Here is a 23,846-nt window from a genome sequence, read left to right on the forward strand (position 1 = left end):
GAGAATGCTATCACATCAATTTATGGACTTGCATTTTAAAAACAATCTCTGAATTTATATAACCTTTGATGTTATTAATACATTATCACATCAATTTATGGACTTGCATTTTAAAAACAATCTTTGAATTTATATAACCTTTGATATTAGTAATACATTATGAATAATATTTATTAACAACTGACGGAGAACCCACAAAACATAACATCAAAACAATTAACAATAATAATATAAAAGTGAAAATAAAAGATACTATCACATGAACTCATCAACAAATACTTCAAAATTTACCTCACGACATTTTTAATACACAATGCATGATTATATATATATAACTCGAAATGAAAGCACATGAAACCAGGAGTGCTTTTCCACATTTCATGGATGGCAAACCGTAAACCGTCGGCCCTGATTACAGGGCCTCGCCTTGTAAGGGAATCAAAGAGAATCGAACTCTTAATTAGAAAAAAACTAACAACAATATCAAATAACTTCACATCTAGTTGTAGAACTTGAGCTAACCCTTTTAGCTTTTTAACAAATATTATTTACATTTATTTTGAAATAAAATTTCAATATACAAACATACCTTTGTATTCATAAAATTCGTGATAAACTTTTTAGATATAAAAAATGGTCATAAATTTATAATATCAAAGTTTATAATTATTTTAACTTTATGTTTAATTTCACCACCCATGTGTGTGTATGTATATATACTCTTTAAACAAGTAAATCAACACTTCCAATTCATATAAAAATAAAAATAACACTATAACCTATTCATAAACAAGTGCAAGGAAATTTGAACTAATAACCTATCCTTAAATGAGTTTAGACCCATCTTAATTTTTGATGGGATCAAATATTTTTTTATTTTAAAAGAGATTTGCATTTCAAGAAATTTAGACCAAAATGAATCAGTACTAAACCAAAAGCTCAAAAACTAAAACCAAAATAAATATACAATAATTAAATAAACATATTCAAATTTATTTTTAATAATAAATAATAAATATTCTTTTATTTTATTTTTACTCAGCAAAAAGTTAATTTTAATTTAATTTTTCTGTAATTTAAATAAGTTAAAATATTTACAAAACATAACATTACAACCTCTCTTCCCCATTAAATTATGGAAAAATCTCCGTGTATAAAAACACTCAAATCAATCTTATTTTGTTTAAACAACCTCGCATAGCTAAAATGATTGGAAAATCTCACTACTTAGTGATGAGGTAATAAAAACACAACCCTTTGCAGCAACCTAACTTGAAAGAATTATAAAAAATTTAATCCATATTCATTCCACTGTAACAAGAATGGCTATCACACTTTTCCCAGAAATCACCTTAAAACTTAAGCCCTAAATGTATACGAATACCAAAATATATTATTGAAAAAAAATTATCGCAAATATTTTATTGAAAAATGATATCGCAACAAACAAAATGCGTAACAAACAAAATCCGTTGACGGGAAGTGGATCGTAACAGACGGAATGTGTTAATGTGGAACGGAATTGCAATAGAGGGATTAAGAAAACTATCAGAGGCCTTATTACAATCAAGCGACAGTTTATTTAGCAGGCAACTGCATTTTTTCTTCTTTCTTCTCTGTGAGAATTTGCTCAACGATTACCCGAAAAAAATTGGAGATGCAGTCGAAGATGAAGACCAAGAAGACGCAGAAGCAGGCAGTGGCATTTGTACTAGCAACTGCTTTAGCGTTCATGGCTGCCAGGGTCCTTCTTTCATTGTTCAGAGGCCGGCGTAAAGGTAGATTGCTGACATTTTTAAGTTAGGGTTACTGTTAGGCTGTTAGCTAAGCTATTTTAGGTTTAGTGCGTTGCATTCTGGATCAAGGAGTTTATGGTGTTTTTTGAAGCGTTACCCTTATGTCAATGGAAGTTATTACTATATCAGGAATGGTTACATATCTGTTTGGTGATTATTAAGTCAGAAACCTTCTATCCATACCGGAACATAAAATTTAACTCAAATGGGAAATCAAGGTGAAAATTTCCATCAAGGTGAAAATCATAGTATAATGGCTGGTCTAGGCCTAAGCTCAAAGATTGAGTTCAGGAAGAGCGTTTTCGTTCAGGAACCGAGTTTTGAAACTAACGAATTATGCTATGGTGGTCTATTGTTTCAATACAACCTCTCAGGGTGAACATATAAAATTAGTATCATAAGAACTGTAAAATTAATCACGACTTAAAGCGATATCCTCAAGTTTATGCGGCTGATTTTCTCCAGGAGCTTGATTTTCATGCTGACAATGGGTTGAATCCGCAGTGGTCAGTAAAAATGCACTTTTGTGTGTATCGTTATTCTTTTTTAATCTTCTGCCATCCAGTGAAGATAGCAGTGGACACTCGACAATTGCATGACTTCACTCCTTTCCATCGGCCATCCTGTCTTATCTTGGACGTCACCTTTTTTTAATCTTCTGCCATCCAATGAAGATAGCAATGGGCATTCAAAAATTGCATGAACTCACTCCTTTCCATCGGCCTTCCTTTCTTATCTTGGACGTCACCTATGAATATCCTGCAATTTGGCAGTATCAATTGCTTTCCCTGCCTACATTGTGTAAAGCGGTTCCAACTCACTGCCCAATTTTAAACATCATGGAGGCCTATTTGGCAATTACGTGGCATCAACCTGTGTATTCACCCACATTCGTGTCAATGGGTTTTTTATTCATTCTCGTTGTTTCCAATTCACGGTCCAATTTTGAAGATCATGGAGACCTAGTTGCAATCTGTTTCAGGATCAATCCACAGACATGCACCTCAAACTTTGCCTCTGGATTCGTGTAAATGGATTTTTTTGTTCATCCTTGTATTGAATTTTAAGCTTTACGTGGTCAATAACTTTCCCTTGTCTAAGAGGAAGTGACTAGAATAGTGGCTTTCAGATTTTTTTTCAGATTAACAGATTACAATGTACATGCAAGACAGACGGTACTTCTTTGTGCTTCTTGATTTAACTTCAGAAAAGTCATTTAGTAGTAATATTCTTGGAAGGAATTTTATCATCCTAAGTTTATCTTGAAGAATTTAAAAATGATTTCTCAACTACGGAAAGCATTTTTGCATCAGCAGACCAACTGTTAAATGAATTTTTGCTATAATGTACATTTGCACTCAAATAGATAGGTAACTAATATTAAGTAACCAAAGATTGTTGTTTCACAATGTTACCACCTAACCACCTAAACTAGTACCTTAGTGGAAAGTCCAACCACAGGTGCTACCTTGGGGCAACAAGACGAGAATCGTACCACTATCACCTCAGTGTTGTCTTTTGGTTAGAAAAGTGTCGCATCTGGTCAAAAGGAGTCCATTGTACATTCTTGAAGGGAAGTTTTGATGCGTTCTGCACTACTGTGTTCTATATATCATAACGACATGCTCTGGACACATTCCCAAAGTCCTGAGCACTATCGCACTAGTGTTGTCACTGTTGTCGCAAAGTCTATCCTAAGTGTTGCACTTGGAGGTAAATGTTGTTTTGCTGTCGTTTTGATAAGGACATGCGGATTGTGGGTGGTAAATGCTTCCTTGTCGAGTGGTTGATTGTCTATAAGTGTGTGATCATGTTCAAGTCATGTTCTAGTTCCATCTCTTTGCTCTCCGGTCCCACACTTAGTCATTTTCTGCAACTGATCCTTCTTCGGTCAACTTCCTCCGAAACTGCTTCTCTGAATTGCGCATTGCTCTCAAGCCACAAGACGCTTGTCTTGCCTCCTAGAACTGTGCAATGTGCAGTCACTGCCTCCTGGAACTATGCAATGTGCAGTCACTGCCTCCAAGGACTACGCATTGTGCAACCACAGTGCTCAAGATCAGCCTCTTGCTCCCCAAAAATGCGCAATTCAGCCTTCCAGTTAGCCTTTTTATGCGCACTGCGCAGTTGCAAGCCTCAAGCTGTCTCCCTGTCTCCTTGAACTGTGCAATTGTGCAATCCTGTTGTCCAGTCTCTCTCCTGAATTGCGCATTGCAGAGTCGCAAGGCTCAAGCATGCCTCACTGAGACCCTCAATTGTGCAGTCTTGCTTCCTAGGCTCCTAGTGCTGCGCATTGTGTAGTCACAAGCATTAGTGCCTCACTCTTGGCCTCTAGAACTACACACTACGCAATCCCCGAGTATTCGTCCTTGTCCAATGCCCAGTCTCAGCTCAATCAATCATTTTCATGAAGCAAGCCAGACTAGGAGATTTCAAACTGATGTCGTTTTGTCATGAGTGATTTTCACTTGCAGGTACTATATCTTGAAATTATAGGATGATTCTTGGAGAGGAAGAGGAGACTATGATAGAAGACACTTGTGAAGCTGGAACCATGAAGAATTCATCGAGCAAGAAGATGAAGGGACACTAGCTTATCATAGAAGATCAAAGATCAAGATCACATGAAGACTTCATATCAATTAGCCTCTTGGAGGATGAAGATGACATACATGCAAGATCCATCATGAAGATGCAAAGAAAGTAACAAAAGGAGCAACTTGGCAATGCCACGTCATCATGAAGTTCCATGTCATCATTGCCAAGAGTCATCTCAAGAGTCACATGTGTCATAGTGCCTTGCCACATCATTTTTGGAATGAAATTATGTAATTCTCCAAAATGAGAAAATGTAAAATGTGTGGAAGACCAAGGGTCCCGCATGGGATATGAAGAGTCACTAGAAATTTCTAAAGTCATAGAGAATTTCAAAGGTAATGTAAGAATTCGAAGTCATTGTAGAAGCTCAAGAGTCATGAAGGATGTCAAGAGTCACATGGGAGGTAGAGAGTCACCTCATTTCTTATAAATACACCCTCATAACTCAAGCAAATGGACTTTTGGCAATTGAACTTCCCACCCGTTGAAATATGTAATTAGGTTCCGTCTTTATAATGAGGTTCGGTCTTCATAATGACATATGTAATCATGATTTTATGTATTTATTGTAAAGAGAAAAATAAATTTATTATTGTCATTCTTGAGGCATGGGTTTCATGCTCAAGGGAAATTTATTTTTAGGTCAAGCACCCATTGAGTGCTTCTAGGGCTTGTCTTTGAGTCAACAAGTCATAAGAGTCATTGTCATGTATGAAAGACCCTTTTGGGCATGTTACATATTGTAAAGAAAAAATTATTTGAAACAAATTAGAGTCAAAGACCCTCCAAGATCGTGTCATGGTGCCTCAAGCAAGTCGGTGTACATGAAAGATCAAGTGGCCTCAAGGAAGCAATTCGTACCCTTGGAAAGCCTATATATAAGAAGGAACTTGACACACAACTCAAGCAAGTTTGATCTCCTCAAGAAAGAAGCTAGAAAAGGACGAAAATCAAGCATAAGAAGAAGAAAAGCAAGATCAAAGTTTTTGGGCCTCTCCCTCTCTCTCTCTCTTGTGTTAGGGTTTCTAAAGTTGCTTGGAAAATCGAGTTGCTAGGCAAGTTGAAGTACTAGAAAGTTGCTGCGCAAGTCGAAGTATTGGAAAGGCGCTGCGCAAGTCAAAGTGCTGGAAAGTTGCTGGGCAAGTCGAAGCTGCGCAAGTCAAAGTGTTGGAAAGTTGCTGCGCAAGTCAAAGTGCTAGAAAGTTGCTGCGCAAGTCAAAGTGCTGGATAGTTGCTGGGGTCGAAGTTGCTGGGGTGAAAATTGTTGGAAAGAAAGCTCATCAAGGTGAAAGGTTGACTTGGTCTTGGAGGGGTCTTTGGTCTTGGAATTCGTCATTTGAAGATTCGATAAGAAGAGAAGAATTCTTGTTGGGTTTCCTCTCAAGTGGAGAGGTTTCACTGTGTCTGATCGCCTACATCTTGTGTCCTCTTGTCTCATTGTTCTTTATGATTTGGTAGCTGTTTGATGATAAGAACACTAAATATAATTAAAAGAAAGAAGAAGCTAATCAAGTTAAGTAAAAATACATCACATGCAGTTATCAAAGTAAGAGAAATCACCTAATCTAGCTGCCCTAGATTTCTCAACACCACCTTGGCTTCTCTAGCATTGGCATAGGAGAGAAGATCTTTCTTTGGAGGAGCAAGTGGTGACTTAATGTTCCACTATTGGGGCTAGTGTGGTAGCATTGTACTTGTATATCTTGGCACTTCCACTTAATATATGAAGCTCGATGAGGCAACACATTTTCATGCATGTATCATGAATATCATAGGACTATTCTTTAGATGTTTGCAGTATATGTTTCGTTCATATGTACTAAGGAAATTGAACTATTTTGGTGGCTTTGGTACTTATTTTGTTGAAGGTTTGTTATATTTGGTTTTATGATTGTGGTTGTCTTGTGAACTACTCTACAGGTTAATTAACGATCCTCTTATGCTCTTGTGTGTCTCTGGATATTACTATTACTTTTCTTCTAGAGGCTCACTCTCTTTCTCCTTGTGGTGAAAGTACCTTATATACGTCGTAACTGTATGCCTCACAATGTCGACTTACTAGCTTGTTTCAAAGAATGTTTGTATAACCTCTAATGTTAATAATGGTAGCCAAGGCAAATACCCAAGACCAATGGCAACTTACCATATTTTCAGTTGAGGCTCCTACTCCAAACGGTGTGAAGTCTAATTGGGACTTCACATCGGGGAGACGCCCTTGGTTGACGGAATTCCAGCATCACCAACAGTTGGCACTAGAAGGAGGGCCAGGTGACAAACTGTGCTCATTGAGTCTGTTTGAATCTCTCATCTTAAATGGCTCTTTCCCAAATCATAATCCCAGAGTGTTTTTCTAACCTATCCCCTAGTGAACTTTTCATCTCCGTGGAACAGTTTCATGACTTGGCTCAATTCAGGTTTGATGGTGAGGGTGGTACATTCATAGCCAAACATATATCCGATTTTCTTGGTTTTTGTAAGTCTCATGATGTAATGTTTCAAACTAGGAAAAACAATGATATGCAAAGCAAATAACAAATACAACGCTAGAAATTTCAAACATATAGCAAACATCCACATAAACCCTAGAAATAAGAACCAACTGAGCCATCAATTGGAGCAAGTACAATACTGTGGTAGGAGTGCACCCGTTCTTGCCTCAATGGCAAGTGTGACAAAATCCCAGGTGATAAAATGACAAGCCCAAATGCTAACAACAACTACTTCAATGATGCTCTGCGTTGCCCAGAAATCAGCTCTGTCTGCTGGAAAGGAACTGCTGGAAACCCCACCTTCGGTGCTTAGAAAATTCTGCAAAATTAACCTCAAGCTCTTCAACCATAACCCACCAAAACCTAGAAAGGGTTTGGCCTGGTTTTGACCCTCGAAATTCGGCCCCCAAATACCACGTCCTCCTCCAAGTGCTGGAAAATACAACTTGCCTGTAGCTCACAGGAAAATCCCCACAAATCACACCCAAAGGTTGAGATGCTCTCCTCCAAGGTTCCCCTTATTTCTCCCAGCAATCTTCAACTCCTAAACTCGTCCCCCAAATTCCCATGTGTGCCCAGTGAGAGGCCTCTACGCAGGCCCAGGTAGCTGCAAATCGTGCTGCCCACTAGCAACAATCTCCTGCTCTGAAACTCCTCCAAAATGCTGATGTTCCACTAAAGCTCCAATGCCAAAATTCTCTCGGCAAATGCTACCCGGAAGACCCCTGAAATAACCTGTGCGTGCTCCCTTATCGCGTCCTCCAGAAACATGCACTAGCTGAGCAAAACGCTGAAAGATAAGCTCTGAAATCCCTCCGGATTTCCTCCAAAGTGGTACGATTTGACCTTCCTAGGGTGGCACTCGAAGCTCCCCGAAGAAAGGGTGAGTTCTCCGCTCGGAAAACTCAGTGCTAAACAGCAAGTGACTTGGCTAAGCAACTCGAGCAACAAAAGTGAGTTTAATAGACAAAAGACCCTTTGTGAAGATGAGCTCCTCCTATTTATAATTTCGTGGGCCTTCCTCCCCATGTGGGCCCCTCCTCCTTGCCTTTCGATTTCCCCTCCAAGGCTATTCGAACTCCACACTTAGCCAAGTGCGTTTTTCCTATGTGGGTGGCCCCCACATTCCACTAACAAAATAATTCGGCCTTCTTTCTCCCCTAAGTCCTTAAGTCAAAATTGGATGGGTTCCATGGTCACCAAAATTATCCAAAATTGTGGGAAATTAAACCTGTAACAAAATAATTTAAGAAGGGACATTACAGTCATCCCCTCCCAAATGTTGCTTGTCCTCAAGCAACTTTAGCACTGGATGCTCCAATATGTGCTCATCCTCCCATGTGGCATCCTCATCCGGCAAGTTCTTCCAACACACCAAAAACTCCCTGATGGTCCTGCTCCTTAACTTCCTTGCCCTCCTTGCCCGAGTCTCTAGAATGGCCTTCATTTATAAAATCAGATGCCCCTCATCATCAAGCGAGGATAACTCTACAACTGACATCATCTGTTGTCCTAACACCTTCTTGAGGCACGAAACATGGAAGATGTTGTGAATCTTGCTCCCTTGGGGAAGCTCCAGCTCGTAGGCCACCTCTCCAACTGTCCTAACCACTCTATACCGTTGAAGGAAATGTAACTAGGTTCGGTCTTCATAAATGTACTTTTGATATTTGTATTTTTTTTCCCCTGGGAAAATCAGTAACTTTCATTAATATTTTGAAAATTACATAAGCAGATGCCGCGGCATTACTGTCAAAGTTCATACAAAATTCACCTTTTCAGGTAGTTCTCAGAGTCATAACAAAAAGTTCTAGTTACATCCATGATCTATGCTTTACAGCCTATTTACTAATACAAAAAGTTCTTGTTCATAAATATATCAGCAGTTCATATTGTTCTCTGTTCACTATTTAGCTGTTGGGACTGTTGTCCCGCTGCATCCTCTGATCTATATATGGCCGGTGGTAAAACTGATGTTCCTCCGACCCATTCTGCTCCACTATTTGTCCATTGCCTCGTGGAAGTGACGAGGCCTCTTTGGATAGTTTGTCAGCCTCGCTATTGTGTTCTCTGTAAATATGCACACATGTAATATGTTCAAATGCTGCTTTGAGAGTAAGAGTATTTTGAAATAAATTGCTGAGCATGTGTACATGGCAATTTGTCACATTATTAATCCAATTTACAACCACCATTGAGTCCCCGAATATGTTGAGCTGTGTAATATGATGAGATAAAGCAAAATGAAGTAGATTATATAATGCAGAGAGCTCAGCAAAATTGTTCGTTCCAATACCAAAACCCAATTTTGCAAGATATCTATGATTTTCGTTAAAGTGCAATACAAATCCACCGCCACACCCTGTTTGATTCGATGCACCATCGAAAAAAGCCCAAGGGATTGTTCTGTCAATCTCAGGCATAGGCTGTATAACACGGGTTCTGGTTGGGGACGGTTCAGGAAGTTCCTGGTATGCTGCTATGACTGCTATTTCAATATGGCTTCCCGAGAAAGGTTTATCTTCAAAAATGGCTCTGTTTCGAGCAAGCCATGCATACCAAATGGCCACAGGGGGGAGGTTTAATAGTTTGGATTCCGGGTGGCTACGGGCCCATGAGCACCAGGCCTCCTGTAGGTCAGCGCCGCTCCAGTCTCCCGTAATTCCCAACTGTTGACAGATATTCCTCCAAATGCTTTGAAACGTCGGGCAAGACAAGAATATGTGGTCTGTGTATTCAGATGCATTTTTGCAGAATATGCACCATGAGGGTCCCTGGATGGCTCTGCGGGTTAACTGTTCACCGGTAGGAACTATATCATGAAGCGCACACCAGAAGAAAAGCTTAGATCGAGGAGTGGCCCTTAACTTCCAAATGGAGTGCCACCAAGGTTGAACCTGATCCGGAGATCTGTGAGCAATGAGGGCACAATAGCCTTGTTTTGGGACATATGAACCATGGTCGGCCGGGCACCAGATCAATTCATCAGGCCCTTGCTTAATACGAATATGGGATTCAGATAGGGCCATGATGTATTGATCCCATTCCTGATGCCATTGGTTAGGTAGATCCAAAGAGTGGGCAGTTTTCCACGCCTGAGAAAAAATATCAGTGTGAAGTGGATCAGCGATCTGTGCAAAATGTTGTATCCCCCGGCCTTGTAAATAATCAATAATCTCCTGGTTTAATATATGTCTGCCTCCACTATTGCTCCAAGGGTCCAGGCCAATCCTGCCTGTCATTCCATCATTGATGCGCCATGCCAAGTTGTCCCGAATGAGAGGGAGTGAGTCAATCAAGGCCTTCCATACAGATGAGCCCCCCTTTGAAGACCAGGATGGAAGACGTGCCCAATCCATCATATTTTGAGGCCAAATGTATTTGTGGTATGTAACATGAGTCCACAGATTTTGTCTAGTGAGCAAGATCCATCCCATCTTGGCAGCAAGTGCTTTAGCGAAGTCAGGGAGCTCCTTGAGGCCCCATCCACCCCACTTCTTAGGTAATGATATTTTCTTCCAGCTGATCCAAGCAAATGTACGTTTCTCCTGATTCCCATTCCAAAGATAACGGTTACAAAGCTGCTGTATCCTCCCCAGGATAGTCCTAGGAATCCATGCTAGTGCCATCCAGAAGACTGGGGTAGCTTCTAGCACTGATTTTATGAGCACCAGTCTGCCAGCTCTAGATAGATATCTGTGGCTCCAACCCAGTAGCCTCTTTTCAAGTTTGGCAATCAACCAGGCCCAATCAGCAATCCTTTGGCATGAGGGTTTCAGATTGAAACCGAGGTATTTAAGACCTCTATCTAAAGAGTGCACCAAGAAAGGAAAAGCCTGTAGTGCAATCCTGGTCTCTTGGACCGAGGTGCGAGCACATGTGATGGTGGATTTCGATTGGTTAGGCAACATACCTGTGGCCGCAGAAAATCTTTGCAAGATTTTCAAGAAGTTCCTGGAGTCTCTGATACTTCCATCAAGAAGAATAAGAACATCATCTACAAATAGTAGATGTGTAAGATAGCACAAATCTGATATCCCAAGCCCACCAATATCCCCATTCCTCTTTGCAGCTTCCATGAGACGACTGAGTCCTTCCATAACTAAGAGAAATAGTAGTGGTGATAGTGGGCATCCCTGTCGCAGACCTCTCTCTGAGTGAAAAAAAGAGGATGCCGAGCCATTGATGAGAACACTGAACGAGGGAGAAGTGATACAAGCCATAATCCATGTAATATAGGAGTGTGGAAACCCCAGATGGATCAGAATCATCTTAAGATAGAGCCAGCTGACCCGATCGAAGGCTTTGGAGAGGTCAATTTTGAGAAGGATGGCTTTCAGACTTTTGGACCAAATGGAATGAAGGGCCTCTTGGGCGAGTCCAATGGCCTCATGTATCTGACGAGAGTCTAGGAACGCGAATTGCTGGGGAGCTATAGCCCGGGAGAGGATAGGTCTGAGTCGATTTGCTATGGTCTTGGAGATGATTTTATACAAACAGTTGCAAAGCGATATGGGTCGATAATCATCAAAGGATTCAGGGGAATCAGATTTGGGGATAAGGGCGATGAATGTGGAGTTAATAGCATGATAAATAGATCCAGTTGTACGACTCTCCTCCACCACCCTCAGCAGATCCTGTCCCAGCACCTCATAGAAAGCAAGATAGAATTCAATGGTCCATCCATCTGGGCCGGGACTTTTGTCTTTCTTGAACCACTTCATAACCCCTTCAAGTTCATCAGCTGTTACAGGCCCAGTGAGATCCGCCACATCATCATCCTCCACAAATCTAGGGAAGTGGTTAGCTACATGGATGATGTCCAGGAGTCCGACTTCCCTTGGAATCTTGTATAAATTCCTGAAGTGGGTGGTGCCGAGGTGAGCAAGCTTTTGAAAGTTATCTGCAGACTCACCATTTGGGAAGGGAAGTTTCCATATAGTATTAGACACCTTCCTGCTCTTAGCATAGCTATGGAAAAACTTTGTGTTATCATCCCCCGCTTGAATCCATAGAGCTCTGCTTCTCAGCCGGATAGACTCCTCCCTCTCTTTGAGGATCCTGGCTTTTTGTCCTTCCAGGTTAATAAGTCTGCTCTTTTCAGCCCATGAGGTGAAACCCAAACCCCGATCGTCTGTAAGGTTACAGATATCGGCTTCTATTTGGGTAAGCTGAGAGTTTTCCCTTTCGAGCTTATCCTTGGCCCACAGGATGGAAAGATGCTTTAGCTCTGCAAGATTTCTGCAGAAACTCCTAGCAAAAGATTCATTATCATTGATGGGGTGGGCTGTCCAGTAATCTTGCACCAGCTTGATATACGAGGGATCCTTCAGCCAGGTGTGATTGAATTTGAAAGGAGCTTTGGGCTTCTTAGTAGGCCCCTGAATCTCAAGATAAATGGGGTTGTGGTCCGATTGCCTCCCCGATCCAACCCATTGACGATACAGATGGACACGCTGGATGAGAGGCCCTTTAAGAAGGAATCTGTCAAGTCTACGAGCCAGAGCAGCTTCTCCTATTCTTCTATTCCTCCAGGTGGGGAGGGGACGCTGCATTGGGACATCTATATAGTTAGATTGCTCAAGCAGGTTGAACATAAAATCTGTGATGGGGTCAATATGGCCATCCGAACCCCATGATTCCCTGAAGCCTAGCGAGAAGTTTAGGTCACCTCCCAATATGATATGATCCTCGTTCAACATGGGGAGATGAAGAAGGTTCTGCCAGAAAGCTTCTCGCTGAGAGCACGGAGCATAGATATTGACAATTCTAAGGTCCAAGCCAAGGTCGGCCGAGAAGATGTCCAGTCCAATAAAACCAGCCCCCCCCCCAACTGGCAGATACTTTAATGGATCGGGGGTTTATGCCAATGGCTATTCCCCCAGATCGACCAATGGCATCATTAGCAGAGATAATCCATCCAGGGATCAGAGACAACAGAATATGGGAACATTGATAAGCTGAACAGAGCGTTTCTTGAAGCATGATAATGTCACAGGGCTCAGATTCGATGAGCCTCTTCAAGGCTAGTTTCTTGGAGGAACTAGCCAGTCCTCTACAATTAAATGAGAGGCACTTCATGGGGGGACACCTCTCGGGGTGTGCCCTGCTCTAAGGACCCCATCAATGGTCGATTGTCTGCCAGAGACTACCTCGGCCCCAGCAATCTTAATGGCTTTAGAAAGTTGAGATTTCCTCCCCCTGGTGCACGACCCCCCCCCTACTGAATCAACAATGCCCAACCTGGATAACTTAATGGGGGGATCCTTAGCAGGTAGCCGAGGACGAAGGAAGTATGGGTGCGGAGGGGAAGATGGAAACGGAGTAGGGCAATCCGAGAGGGGATGAGTGGTGGTGATAGGATCCACAGAGGTAGAGGGAGCAGTTCTGAGGGGGCATTGAATCATTGATACAGGAGATGAGGGTTCAATCATATCAATCGATGAAAGAACATGAGAAACGGAGATCTCGGAGGACATACCCGCTTCAGCCGCCGAACGAGCGCGTGTGATAGGAGGCGATGAACGCTCGATACCAGAAGCTTCCATGAATGCTGAAGTCGCGGGGGAGGGACCAGCAGAAGGAGGCCTCGAAGGATTTGGTGATGCCATCCTGGATGAGGTCGGGGTGTGCTTCGGGGTATCGTCCGCTTTCTTGTTGAGGGGGCAGTCTCTGGCAAGATGTCCAACTTTATGACATCTTCTGCAGCGAAAGGGGACTCCTTCGTAGTCCAAGAGCTGTACCCTGATGCATCTGCCCCATTGTAGCGTAACTTGCTCCTCAAGACCTTCTCGGGTATCCAGGTGAACCAAAATCCGAGCCAGTGATCGGCTTCCAGATTCCACAAATGTGCGAATATTTGTATTTATTCAAGAAAGGAAATATTATTTTTATAATATATGTCAATGAGTTTCTTACTCATTGAAATAGGTCTAGCACAAGTTAAAGTGTTATAGGTGAGTCAAATAGTCAAAAGAAAATGTTGAAGACCTTAGGGGCTTGTTGCATCATGTATATATTTGTATAGAGGTCAAAGGACACTCCTCCAAGCAAAGTCAAGTCTTCTCCAAAGCAAAGGCACCATCAAAGAGTCTCCTCCAAGCATGTGACACCACCAAAGAAGCCATCCGAAGTAAGATAACAAGTCGGCCTACAAACAATCCTCAAGTTGGCCTTCTAGTCGGCCTAAAAGGAGGGACAATCCTCTATATATAGAGGTTGCACTTATATAGCTCTGAAATCAGCGAAGTTAAGGAGATAAGAAAAGAACGAAAAAGGACGAAGTCAAGGAGCCTCTAGTGCAACGAAGTAAAGGGAAGCATAAGTGAAGGTTGGAGGCTGGTTTCTAGAGAAAATACAGTCACACGTGCGAGGAAGAAGAAGGCTGCCTGCGGTCATAACAACAGAGACTCACAGCCAAACATATCTCATCATTTGGGCTAGAGACATAGGCCTAAAGGGTCTCCCACTCAAGCGAAGTAGCAAGGAAGAAAAGCGAAGGTAATAGGGTTGTTCTAAAGCCTATTACAGTCACACGTGCGAGGAGAAGGAGGCTATCTCTGCTGTCATAACAACCCTCCCATTACAGTCATACAAGTTCGTTGGTTGGTGAAGAGAAGGAAGGGATCATCATAAGGAAAGGGTCTCATCAAAGGTATCTCTTCTAGAGCAAGTGCAACAAGATCTAACAATAGTTGGAAGAAGGATGAAGTGCCAGAAGAAGGAAGTGCCAGGGAACGAAGTGCAGAAAGGAGGAAGGACTTGACTTGTGCTTGGAGGACATTCTAGTCAAGGGTCTAGGGTTTGGCATTGATCAATAAGAAGCTTCAATAAGAGAAACTTACTAAAGGGTTTTCCTCTCAAGAGAAGAGAGGTTTTGGCCCTGGCAGAGAGCCAACATCTTGTGTTCTTGTTCTTATGTTTTTGATAGCAGTTTGATAAAGTACACACACATGCATTAATAAGAAGATGAAGATTAAGCTAACAAGGAAAGTGAAAAGGCTCCACAAATTGTTATCAAGTCAAGAAGAATCATACTAAACCTAATTGCCCTAGATTATTCAACATATACGGCCCATAGAAATGCGGTTGTAGCTTTTCGACACCTTTCTGCTTCAAGGTAGACTGTCTATATGGCTGTAGCTATAGATACACCAAGTCTCCCTCCTCAAAATGCCTCTCAATCCGATGCCTATCAACATACATCTTTTGCTGATTCTGCGCTTTCACTAAGTTGTCCTTGAGAGCCTTGAGAATGTCTTGGCTCTCTAGGATCCAATCTTTGGCCTTTGGGGCCTGACTGTCTCCAAAACCAATATCAGCGAAAGATAATGCATCATAACCATATAAAGCACGGAAAGGTGACATACCAATGGACATGTGATGGGTGGTGTTGTAGCAATATTCGCCCAAGTGCAGCCATCGAATCCATGCCCTCTACTGTTTGGTCACGTAGTTCCTGAGATAACCCTCCAACCACTTGTTAACCCGCTCGATCTGACCATCTGTCTGAGGGTGGTAGCTCGTGCTCGGGGTGAGCTCAGTACCCACTAATCTGAAGAGCTCCTGCCAGAATCCCCCCATAAACCTGCTATCTTTGTCGCTAACTATGTTCTTAGGGAGTCCATGCAAACGGAAGACCTCCCTGAAGAACAACTCGGCCACCTATGAGGCTGAGTACCGGGTCAGAATGGTGAAGAAATGGGCATATTTGGTCAGCCGATCAACCATCACATAGATACAATCCTTGCCCTGCACTATCAGAAATCTTGTGATGAAATCCATGGAGATACTCTCCCATTTCCCCTCAGGAATGGGAAGAGGCTGCAACATTCCGGCTGGATGGGTCAACTCCTCTTTGTTCCTTTGGCATGCCTCACACTCTTGCACGTACCTCAACACGTCCCCCTTGAGGCCCTTTCAAGTGAAACACTCTCTGACTGCCATGTACGTCTTCCTGAACCCCTGATGACCTGATAATGGGGAATCATGTGCTGCATGGAGTATTCTCTCCCTCAACTGTGAGCTTGGTACCAAAAATATGCGCCCCTTGTAATATATGACCTCGACCATCACCCTGTAGTGCTCATCTGCGTGTGTCCCCTCCAAGATCTTGCATGCCCGCCGGTCTTTGGAATACTCTACTAACAACTGGGCCTTCTAGTCATGGCAAATGCTCATGAGTGAGAGGCCTGCGGGTCTCTTGGATAATGCATCGGCCACTACATTGTGCTTCCCCCGCACGTACTCAATATCAAAATCATAGGCCTGCACCTTGCTGACCCATCTATGTTGTCTGTCATTGAGGCCCTTCTGCCCCATGAAGTGGCGAAGATTGTTGTGATTTGTCTTCACCCGGACTTGGTTACCCATTAAGTACTGCCGGAATTTGGCCAATGCATGCATGATGGCCAACATCTCTTTGTCGTATATAGAATACGACCTCTCATGGGGTAGGAGCTTCCGGCTCTCGAAAGCAATGGGATGCCCATCCTGGGATAATACTACCCCAATCCCCTCTCTTGATGCATCATACTCCACTGTGAATGGCTGAGTGAAATCCGGGAGTGCCAACACTGGACAACTACTCATCACCTCCTTGAGGTGATCAAAAGCGGGTTGGGCTCCATCTGTCCATGCAAAAGCCCCCTTCTTGGTCAAGTCTGTGAGGGGTGCTGCCAATTGCGAAAATCCCTTGACGAACTTCCGGTAATAGGTACAGATGCCCAAAAACCCCTCAACGCTGTCACATCTCTAGGCATCGGCCAATCTCGAATAGCCTATATCTTCTCCTCACGCAACTGCACCCTGTCTGCGCCAATGATGTGCCCCAAGTAGAACATCTCAGTTAGCCCAAACTCACATTTGGATAGTTTGGTGTAAAACTGCTGTTCCTCCAAAATACGCAACTCCGCCTTTAGGTGCTCCTCCCAAGTCCTGCTATAGATCAAGATGTCATCAAAAAACACCAATACAAACCTGCTCAATTGCCCCTGGAACACATGGTTCATACACGACTGGAAGGTGGCAGGTGCATTGGTCAACCCAAAGGGCATGACCAAAAACTTGAAATGCCCATAATGACATCGAAAGGCCGTCTTGGGGATGTCCTAATCCCTCACCTTGATTTGATGGTACCCCGAGTGCAGATCTATCTTAGAGAAGTACTTGGCTCCTCTAAGCTCATCCATCAACTCATCGATGCACGGGATGGGGTATCGGTTCTTCAACGTCTTCTTGTTGAGCGCTCTGTAATCAATGCACATGCGTAAGGTTTTGTCCTTCTTCTTCACCAGCACCATTGAAGAAGCAAAGGGATTGGAACTCGGCCTAATGTGGCCCAATGCCAACAACTCCTTGATGGCTCGCTCAATCTCGTCCTTATAGGCCTTGGGGTGCCTATAAGGGGTGGTAATCACTGCCTGCACACCTGGCTCCAACTCAATGGTGTGCTCGAATCCCCTGTTTGGTGGCTGCCCTAGTGGAATGTCCCCGAACACCACTGAGTATCTGTCTAATAGGGCCTGTATGTCTGGGTGTGGTGATTGGGCCTGTCCCCCAGCCTCTGAAATCCTCAGCTCTACGACCCACGCTATGTCTCCATGCCTCAAATCTGCCTCCATTTGATGTGCTGAAACTGTCTGCGGAGGATACGAATGCATGCCCCTAAGGACCACCAACTTGCCATCCGGCTCGGTGAACTCCATCTCTAGCTTCCTCCAATCACTACGTCGGTGTCTGGTATGTCCACTACGAAGAAATGGTCTTTCATCGAGTAGTTCCCCATGGTCACTGTCAAGGCGGGAACATACAGAGTGCATTGCATTGTTCTGTCCCTCGACACCAGAATGGAAAACCCCTCAAACTTTGTTGTGGTGATGCCCTTCTGAACCATCTGAGCATCAATGAAGTTGTGGGTAGCCCCACTGTCTACTAGGACTGAGACACACTGCCCCTGCACTGTGCCTCTGATCCTCAGAGTCAGAAATTTGGGGACCTCGCATAAGGAAGCAAGGACTCCCCCAGATGGTGTAAAAGATGCTCCCCCATGTGGTGGTGGTGGTCCCCTCTTTGCCGGACCCTCACTGTCTCCCCCACCATACTCCAGCTCCACATCATCCTCTTGATCACTATCCGAAAAGACCTCAATATAATGGGCCTTGCCCGCTGTGCACCGATGGCCTGGTGCCCAGGGCTCCCGATAAGTAAAGCACAATTTCCTCCTCCTCAGGTCCCTCCTAGTCTCCACATCTAGTTGCCTACGTCCTTGGGATGCTCTTTGTGGTGGTGGTCTAGTATCACTTCCCTTTTGATGGTAGGGAGTGCGTGAAGGAATAGGTGCCCGGGTCTTGGGGATGGCCCCCTGCAGGTCTCTAGCACATGTCACGACCTCCTGTAGCGTAGAGGGCCTGTGTGACTTCACCAGTCCACGCAGTGGCTTGAGCAACCCCTCTATGAATGTGTACACCCTCCTAGCATCCGATAAATCCGACACCATCACTGGGACTCTCAGAAACTCTGATATGTACTACTCTGGATGACTTGTCTGTCTGAGTTGGGTTAGCTCCCTGAAGTGAGCCTCCGGATCCCTCTGATCAAAACGCTTCACCACTCTCCTAGTGAAATCCTCATAGGAAGTCACGTTGGCATGCCCCAGAGTAGACAAGCCGTGAAACCACCAGTCATGTGCTTCCCCCTCTGAGTGTAGTGTAGCCATTTTAATGGCTTCCACCTCTGTCATCCTGTTGAGCTGGAGATAAGTATCTAGCTTCTCCACCTAGGCCTGAGTTGTGCACTTGGTAGTGCCATCATATGTAGGGAAGTACATCCTCCCAATAGTACGCTGCAACTCAGAGCTTTGCATGCCCTGGCCTCCATAATTCCTGCCCTTCTCATTCTGCTTGAGCTGGCAATAGTCTCTGAAAGATAGGGCTGCCTTGAAATCCTCCCCCATGGATTGCCATTCCCTGAAATACTCCCCCATGGGCATCTAGTCCACCCTGCTCACTAGGTGCTGATGGCAAGAAAGAAGGCAACGTGGTCCTAGTTGGCCCACTTGAGGCTAGTGGGTGAGTAGCTGGTGAAGGGTGGTCATACTGTTGGGAAGCCCAAGAAGTCTCCCCAAATAGGAAATCTCGATGGATGCTCCGGTCCCAGTTCTGCTGTTTGATCTCATCCAACATCTCCTTCTGCCCCTTCGCTAAATCACTGAGGGCCTTCAAGAGGCTGTCAAAGGCCATATCCTCCTTACTCCTGGGTTCCACCATGTCCTCTACTACCACTGCCTTCCCACGCTCCTCAGTGTCTGGTGTAATCTCTAACTCCCTCTCCCGGCTCCGGTACCTCTGTCTCCTGTAGGTGATATTCTGCCTGTCCTCCTCACTCATAGGAAAATCTCCCACGGCTGAGCCAAGATCTGGGCTCTGATACCACTGTAATGTTCCAAACTAGGAAAAACAATGATATGCAAAGCAAATAACAAATACAACACCAGAAATTTCAAACATTCAACAAATACCCATATAAACTCCAGAAATAAGAACCAACTGAGCCATTTTATTAATCAATTGGAGCAAGTACAATAGTGTGGCAGGAGTGCACTTGGGCTTGCCTCATTGGCAAGCGTGACAAAAGCCTAGGTGAGAAAATGACAAGCCCAAATGCTAACAACAACTGCTCCAATGATGCTTTGCGCTGCCCAGAAATCTGCACTGTCTGCTAGAAAGGAATTGCTGGAAACCCCACCTCTAGTGCTCAGAAAATTCTGCAAAATTAACCTCAAGCTCCTCAACCAAAACCCACCAAAACCTAGAAAGGGTTTGGCTTGGTTTTGATCCCCGAAATTCGGCCCCCAAATACCACGTCCTCCTCCAAGTGCTGGAAAATACAGCCTGCCTGTAGCTCACAGAAAAATCCCCACAAATCACACCCAAAGGTTGAGATGCTCTCCTCCAAGGTTCCCCTTATTTCTCCCGGCAATATTCAGCTCCCAAACTCGTCCCCCAAATTCCCACGTGTGCCAAGTGAGAGGCCTCTACGCAGGCCCAGGTAGCTGCAAATCGTGTTGCCCACTAGGAACATTGTGATAAATTGATCTGTTAAAATTGGCAACTAGGGCCAAACTCCATGTGGGTCATCTTATTTATGGCAACTGATATTTTTCTTGGATTCCTCTCGTTGAGAGGTGTAGAATTGATCTAAAGATCATTTGATTCCGATAAGTATTCATGGAGATATGAATTTATTTGTGTTATGGGACGATTCGTCAAGGGCGGCTAGCAACCAAACTGCCCCCACTTGTGCTCAACGTTTTAGTATAAAAATCAGTGGCTTGCTGGTCATTTGGACACACTCTTCTTGTGATCTCTTCCTCTCCACTTGTCTTTGGGTTTTGGTGGGAGGAGAGATCCTAAGAATATGCGCTGCCCTAAGAGGAGCTGCCCTAGATGCTACCATGGGAAAGAAGGATCTACGTTGCCCTAAAGAAGATGCCCTAGCCCCTTGTTGGCTTGATGGGGCCTGACCCAGGTTCAAAAGTGTTTTAGCCAAACAAATCCCGCACTACCGGCCCTTTCGGCAACAATCCGCGGAGCGCGGACTGAAGTCTCACCCGAGGTAGTATGGGAGGGTGCTTGAACCAGGTTTTCGTACCCTAGGGATGTCTTGATGGGGACTTGGAAGGTTCGCGAACCGACTTGCGCCCTCGCGCTACTCTGTACTGCTGTCAGGCCTTCGCGTAGATCTGCAACGGGGGCTTCCTAGATTCTTATTATTAAAGGATTTATTCTAGATCTTAAGGTCTTTAAGCAAGCATTTAACAGTTATAACCAGTGCGTGCACCCATAAATTTTGCAGATTCACATAAACTCATAACATAAGCAGAAAGAGATAGATCATAACAGATGTATACACCAAAATAAAACCAGATCCGTGATATTTCAGAACCAACTTATCTTTATTAATGTCTTCGTTACAGTACAATCAACTTCCTGCCCTGCGCACACAGCTGCAGGGGTCTGCGCACACAACTGCGGACTCTACCTGGCCTCCGTGCACACAGCTGCGGAGTCTCTGTCTCCTACTACAACCCACGACACAGACTTACAGACTCAGAGCAATCTTTCCTTTGCAAACCCATAATACATCAGATCTCTTTTCCAAAAGCTACCTCCTACCCTTAGAGCCTCGTTCTATTTATACATTTCCATGGTCCGCGGACCATGGGCAGGCCGACTCACTTTCTATTATTTTACATTATTTTCGGGCGGACAACCCTTTGACTCAACCTATTACATTTCGCGCTCCGCGCACTTCGTGGAATTTTTACAATATCATTACCCTAAATTATGGGCTTTAAGTCCCAAAACCGTTACGCGGGGCCTTTGCTACCCTATAGGCCCCCAACACAATCATCGTGACTCGTCCCGAGTCACTCGTCGGTGCGGCGATACGCGCTGCCAAGGCTTCGCTGTCCACCATCCCTGTGAGTGACGCGCTACGTTCTGCTGCTCCATTGCCTCTACTAATTCGCGCGATCGATGATGCTCATTCTACTCTGCTCGGTTAACACAGAGCACCCCCTCATAGGATTTTAGCTCAAGCTGGGGTGCCGCATGCGGGAACTCTTCGGGTCCAAGCAGCAAATCTCCAATTTCCGGTCCATTATATGCACTGTTTGCTGCAACTTGTGTTGCATTTTTGCAAGAAAGATGTTGCTGTCCGCGAGGTCCCAATCTTCAAGGTGCATCGGATCTGAACTGTTAACTGTAATTTCATCATTTGTCTCCATCATAGTTTTTAAAACCGGAACCAGTGACCGGACCGGTCCACCTAATGAACCGGTTCACTGACCGGAACTGGTCTAACCGGGACTGGTTTGGTCTAAACGAACCGGTTTTAAAAAAATACATTAAATAATTAATTTTTAATGAAACAAAACTATTTTTAAGATGTAAAACCATGATTCCAAGCCAATAGAGACAAAATATGCAAAGTTTGCTCATTTATATACCATGTAAAGGTGAATATATCAAATTGGCACCGAGTGTAATACATATCATCTTCAAAATAGCAAAATACATAAGAAATGAGGCTCTAAATGGCCTATAAAGTCCAAAAACAATGCCGCAAGCTATGAGGCCATTGGCTTACTACAAGTCTACAGTGTACACATGATCAATCTCAAGTTCGTCACCACTACTAGACACAGGATCATCATTAGGAGCTACATGGACATCATCTGGTTCAGAGTTTGAGGATGCCTCAGCCTGATTTGCAACCTCAGTATCAATGCCACCAATGACAATAGAAGTGGACCTAATGGAAGCACGAGTTTGTCGACCTATATGACTAGTGCCTTCCATTGGTTCTATGCCTTTCCTTGATGCCGCTACTGATCCTAGTTCTGATGCCACCACATAATCTGCTTCATTCGCCGCTAAAGCCATGTCAATATCAAAATCAGCCTCAAACACAGGTTCTTCAGTCTCCTCCACCCATTTTGATGTTGGATCAATATCGTCCAACACAATGAGATCTAGATCAGGAGTTTTGCTCATCATTTGGAGCTCCGATTGCATTTATTGTTTACCCCAAACCATGAAATCCTGAAAACCATTAAGTCTACTGAATTTTGAGTGAAATCTAAAATTCTAGTTTCTTCATATGATATCCAAGGAGGTCGAAACTACTCTCAAACATCCTGAGTCATTTCATGGTAATGTTAAAAATTTAAGTAAAAGGATGAAAATGAGAATTAAAGGAAATGTCACTTTTACTTTAAGAATTTAACATTACCATTAATTGCCAACATTGTTAGGGTTCAAACACCCTTAGTTCCCCCCAAAACCCCTAAAACACAGTTAGAAATACGCTTTTTTAACTTTATGGTGGGCGTGCCTACAACCGGCCGGTTTTCATCAGTTAGGGCAAAAAAATGGAGAAATGGGCATTTTTGGTCGGTTTAGACTGGCGAGCATGCTAACCCGCCGGTTAGACTGGTAACCGGTTTTTAAAACTATTCACGGTCGTTTCCTTATCTTTCGAGGGTCGTCGGCTAGCTCGTGGGTTAGGCAGCGGCATCCGGACCAGTTTTGCTTCGTGTCTTGGAATTTTCGGTACATCCCCTATCGTCGGTGCTGAACTATCCAGAAGGTCCTGCATCGCCATTGGCCATATTACAACCCGTGGGCTTTCTCCTTTAGCGTTAATGATCAACAGTTCCATACCGGTGGGAAGGCACAATAGCTCACTTCTCTCGATACCATAGAGCATTCGGTGGATGCCCCCTCGCGATTTATAGACGTATTGAAATTCAAATTCAGTCGTTTCCTCCTTTTTTGGCGCTTTAACATTAAATCTATGGTAGATCGTTCCAGATCTGGCATGTACTTTGTATCTTAATTGCCCGCCGCCCGCTCCCTTTCGCCATAACTTAGACATCTTGTCATGAACAGTGACAGCATCGGTCACCTCCGTGTTTATCCACGCAGCAACGCAACCCCTTTTGCGTAGCCGCGACTCTTGTGACATACTGATTCTACGCGCATCCTTGTTGTTGTGCAGCTCCCTCACAGGTTGCTTTATCGTCTCGCACTCTCTTTCAACTGTCTGGAGCGGTGAGACTGTATTTCGGTCGGTTAGTCAGGTAGTCGGCCCACCCGTGTAGAGCTTCAGGCGACTGCCATTTACTCTTCCTGGGAAGGGCTCTCCATTAAGCTTGCCGAGCTGGACCGCACCTCCATCTGTGACTTCTTTGACTACATATGGTCCCAACCAATGCATTCAGAGTTTTCCAGGGAATTTCTCGAACTTGCTGTCATACAACAATACTAAATCGTTTTCTTTGAACGTGCGCAACTTGATATGGCGATCATGCCAAGCCTTTTCGTGCTGCTTTTGTACCTGTTGATGGAATCCTGCCAGAAATTGGTCCTCCTCAAGTTCTTCCAGTTGCGCGAGCCTC

At 44.0% G+C, this 23,846-nt stretch overlaps 1 protein-coding gene across 2 annotated transcripts in view; it reads left to right on the forward strand.

Moving 5' to 3' along the window:
• The first annotated feature begins 1,416 nt into the window (after positions 1-1,416).
• Positions 1,417-23,846, forward strand: part of LOC149261685 (putative thimet oligopeptidase) — a 439,851-nt gene continuing 417,421 nt past the window's right edge. For both annotated transcript variants that reach the window (XR_016258489.1, XM_089422600.1), the window contains exon 1: positions 1,417-1,778. Coding sequence is in view for 1 of the 2 variants with exons in the window: in XM_089422600.1 (XP_089278726.1) it covers positions 1,658-1,778 (121 nt within the window). In the remaining variant the exon portion in view is untranslated. The remainder of the gene's footprint in view (positions 1,779-23,846) is intronic.

The sequence above is a fragment of the Pinus tabuliformis genome, chromosome 6 (genome assembly GCF_031772625.1).
Source record: "Pinus tabuliformis cultivar Carrire ecotype Pingquan chromosome 6, CPIR1, whole genome shotgun sequence".
Taxonomy (NCBI): Eukaryota; Viridiplantae; Streptophyta; class Pinopsida; order Pinales; family Pinaceae; genus Pinus; species Pinus tabuliformis.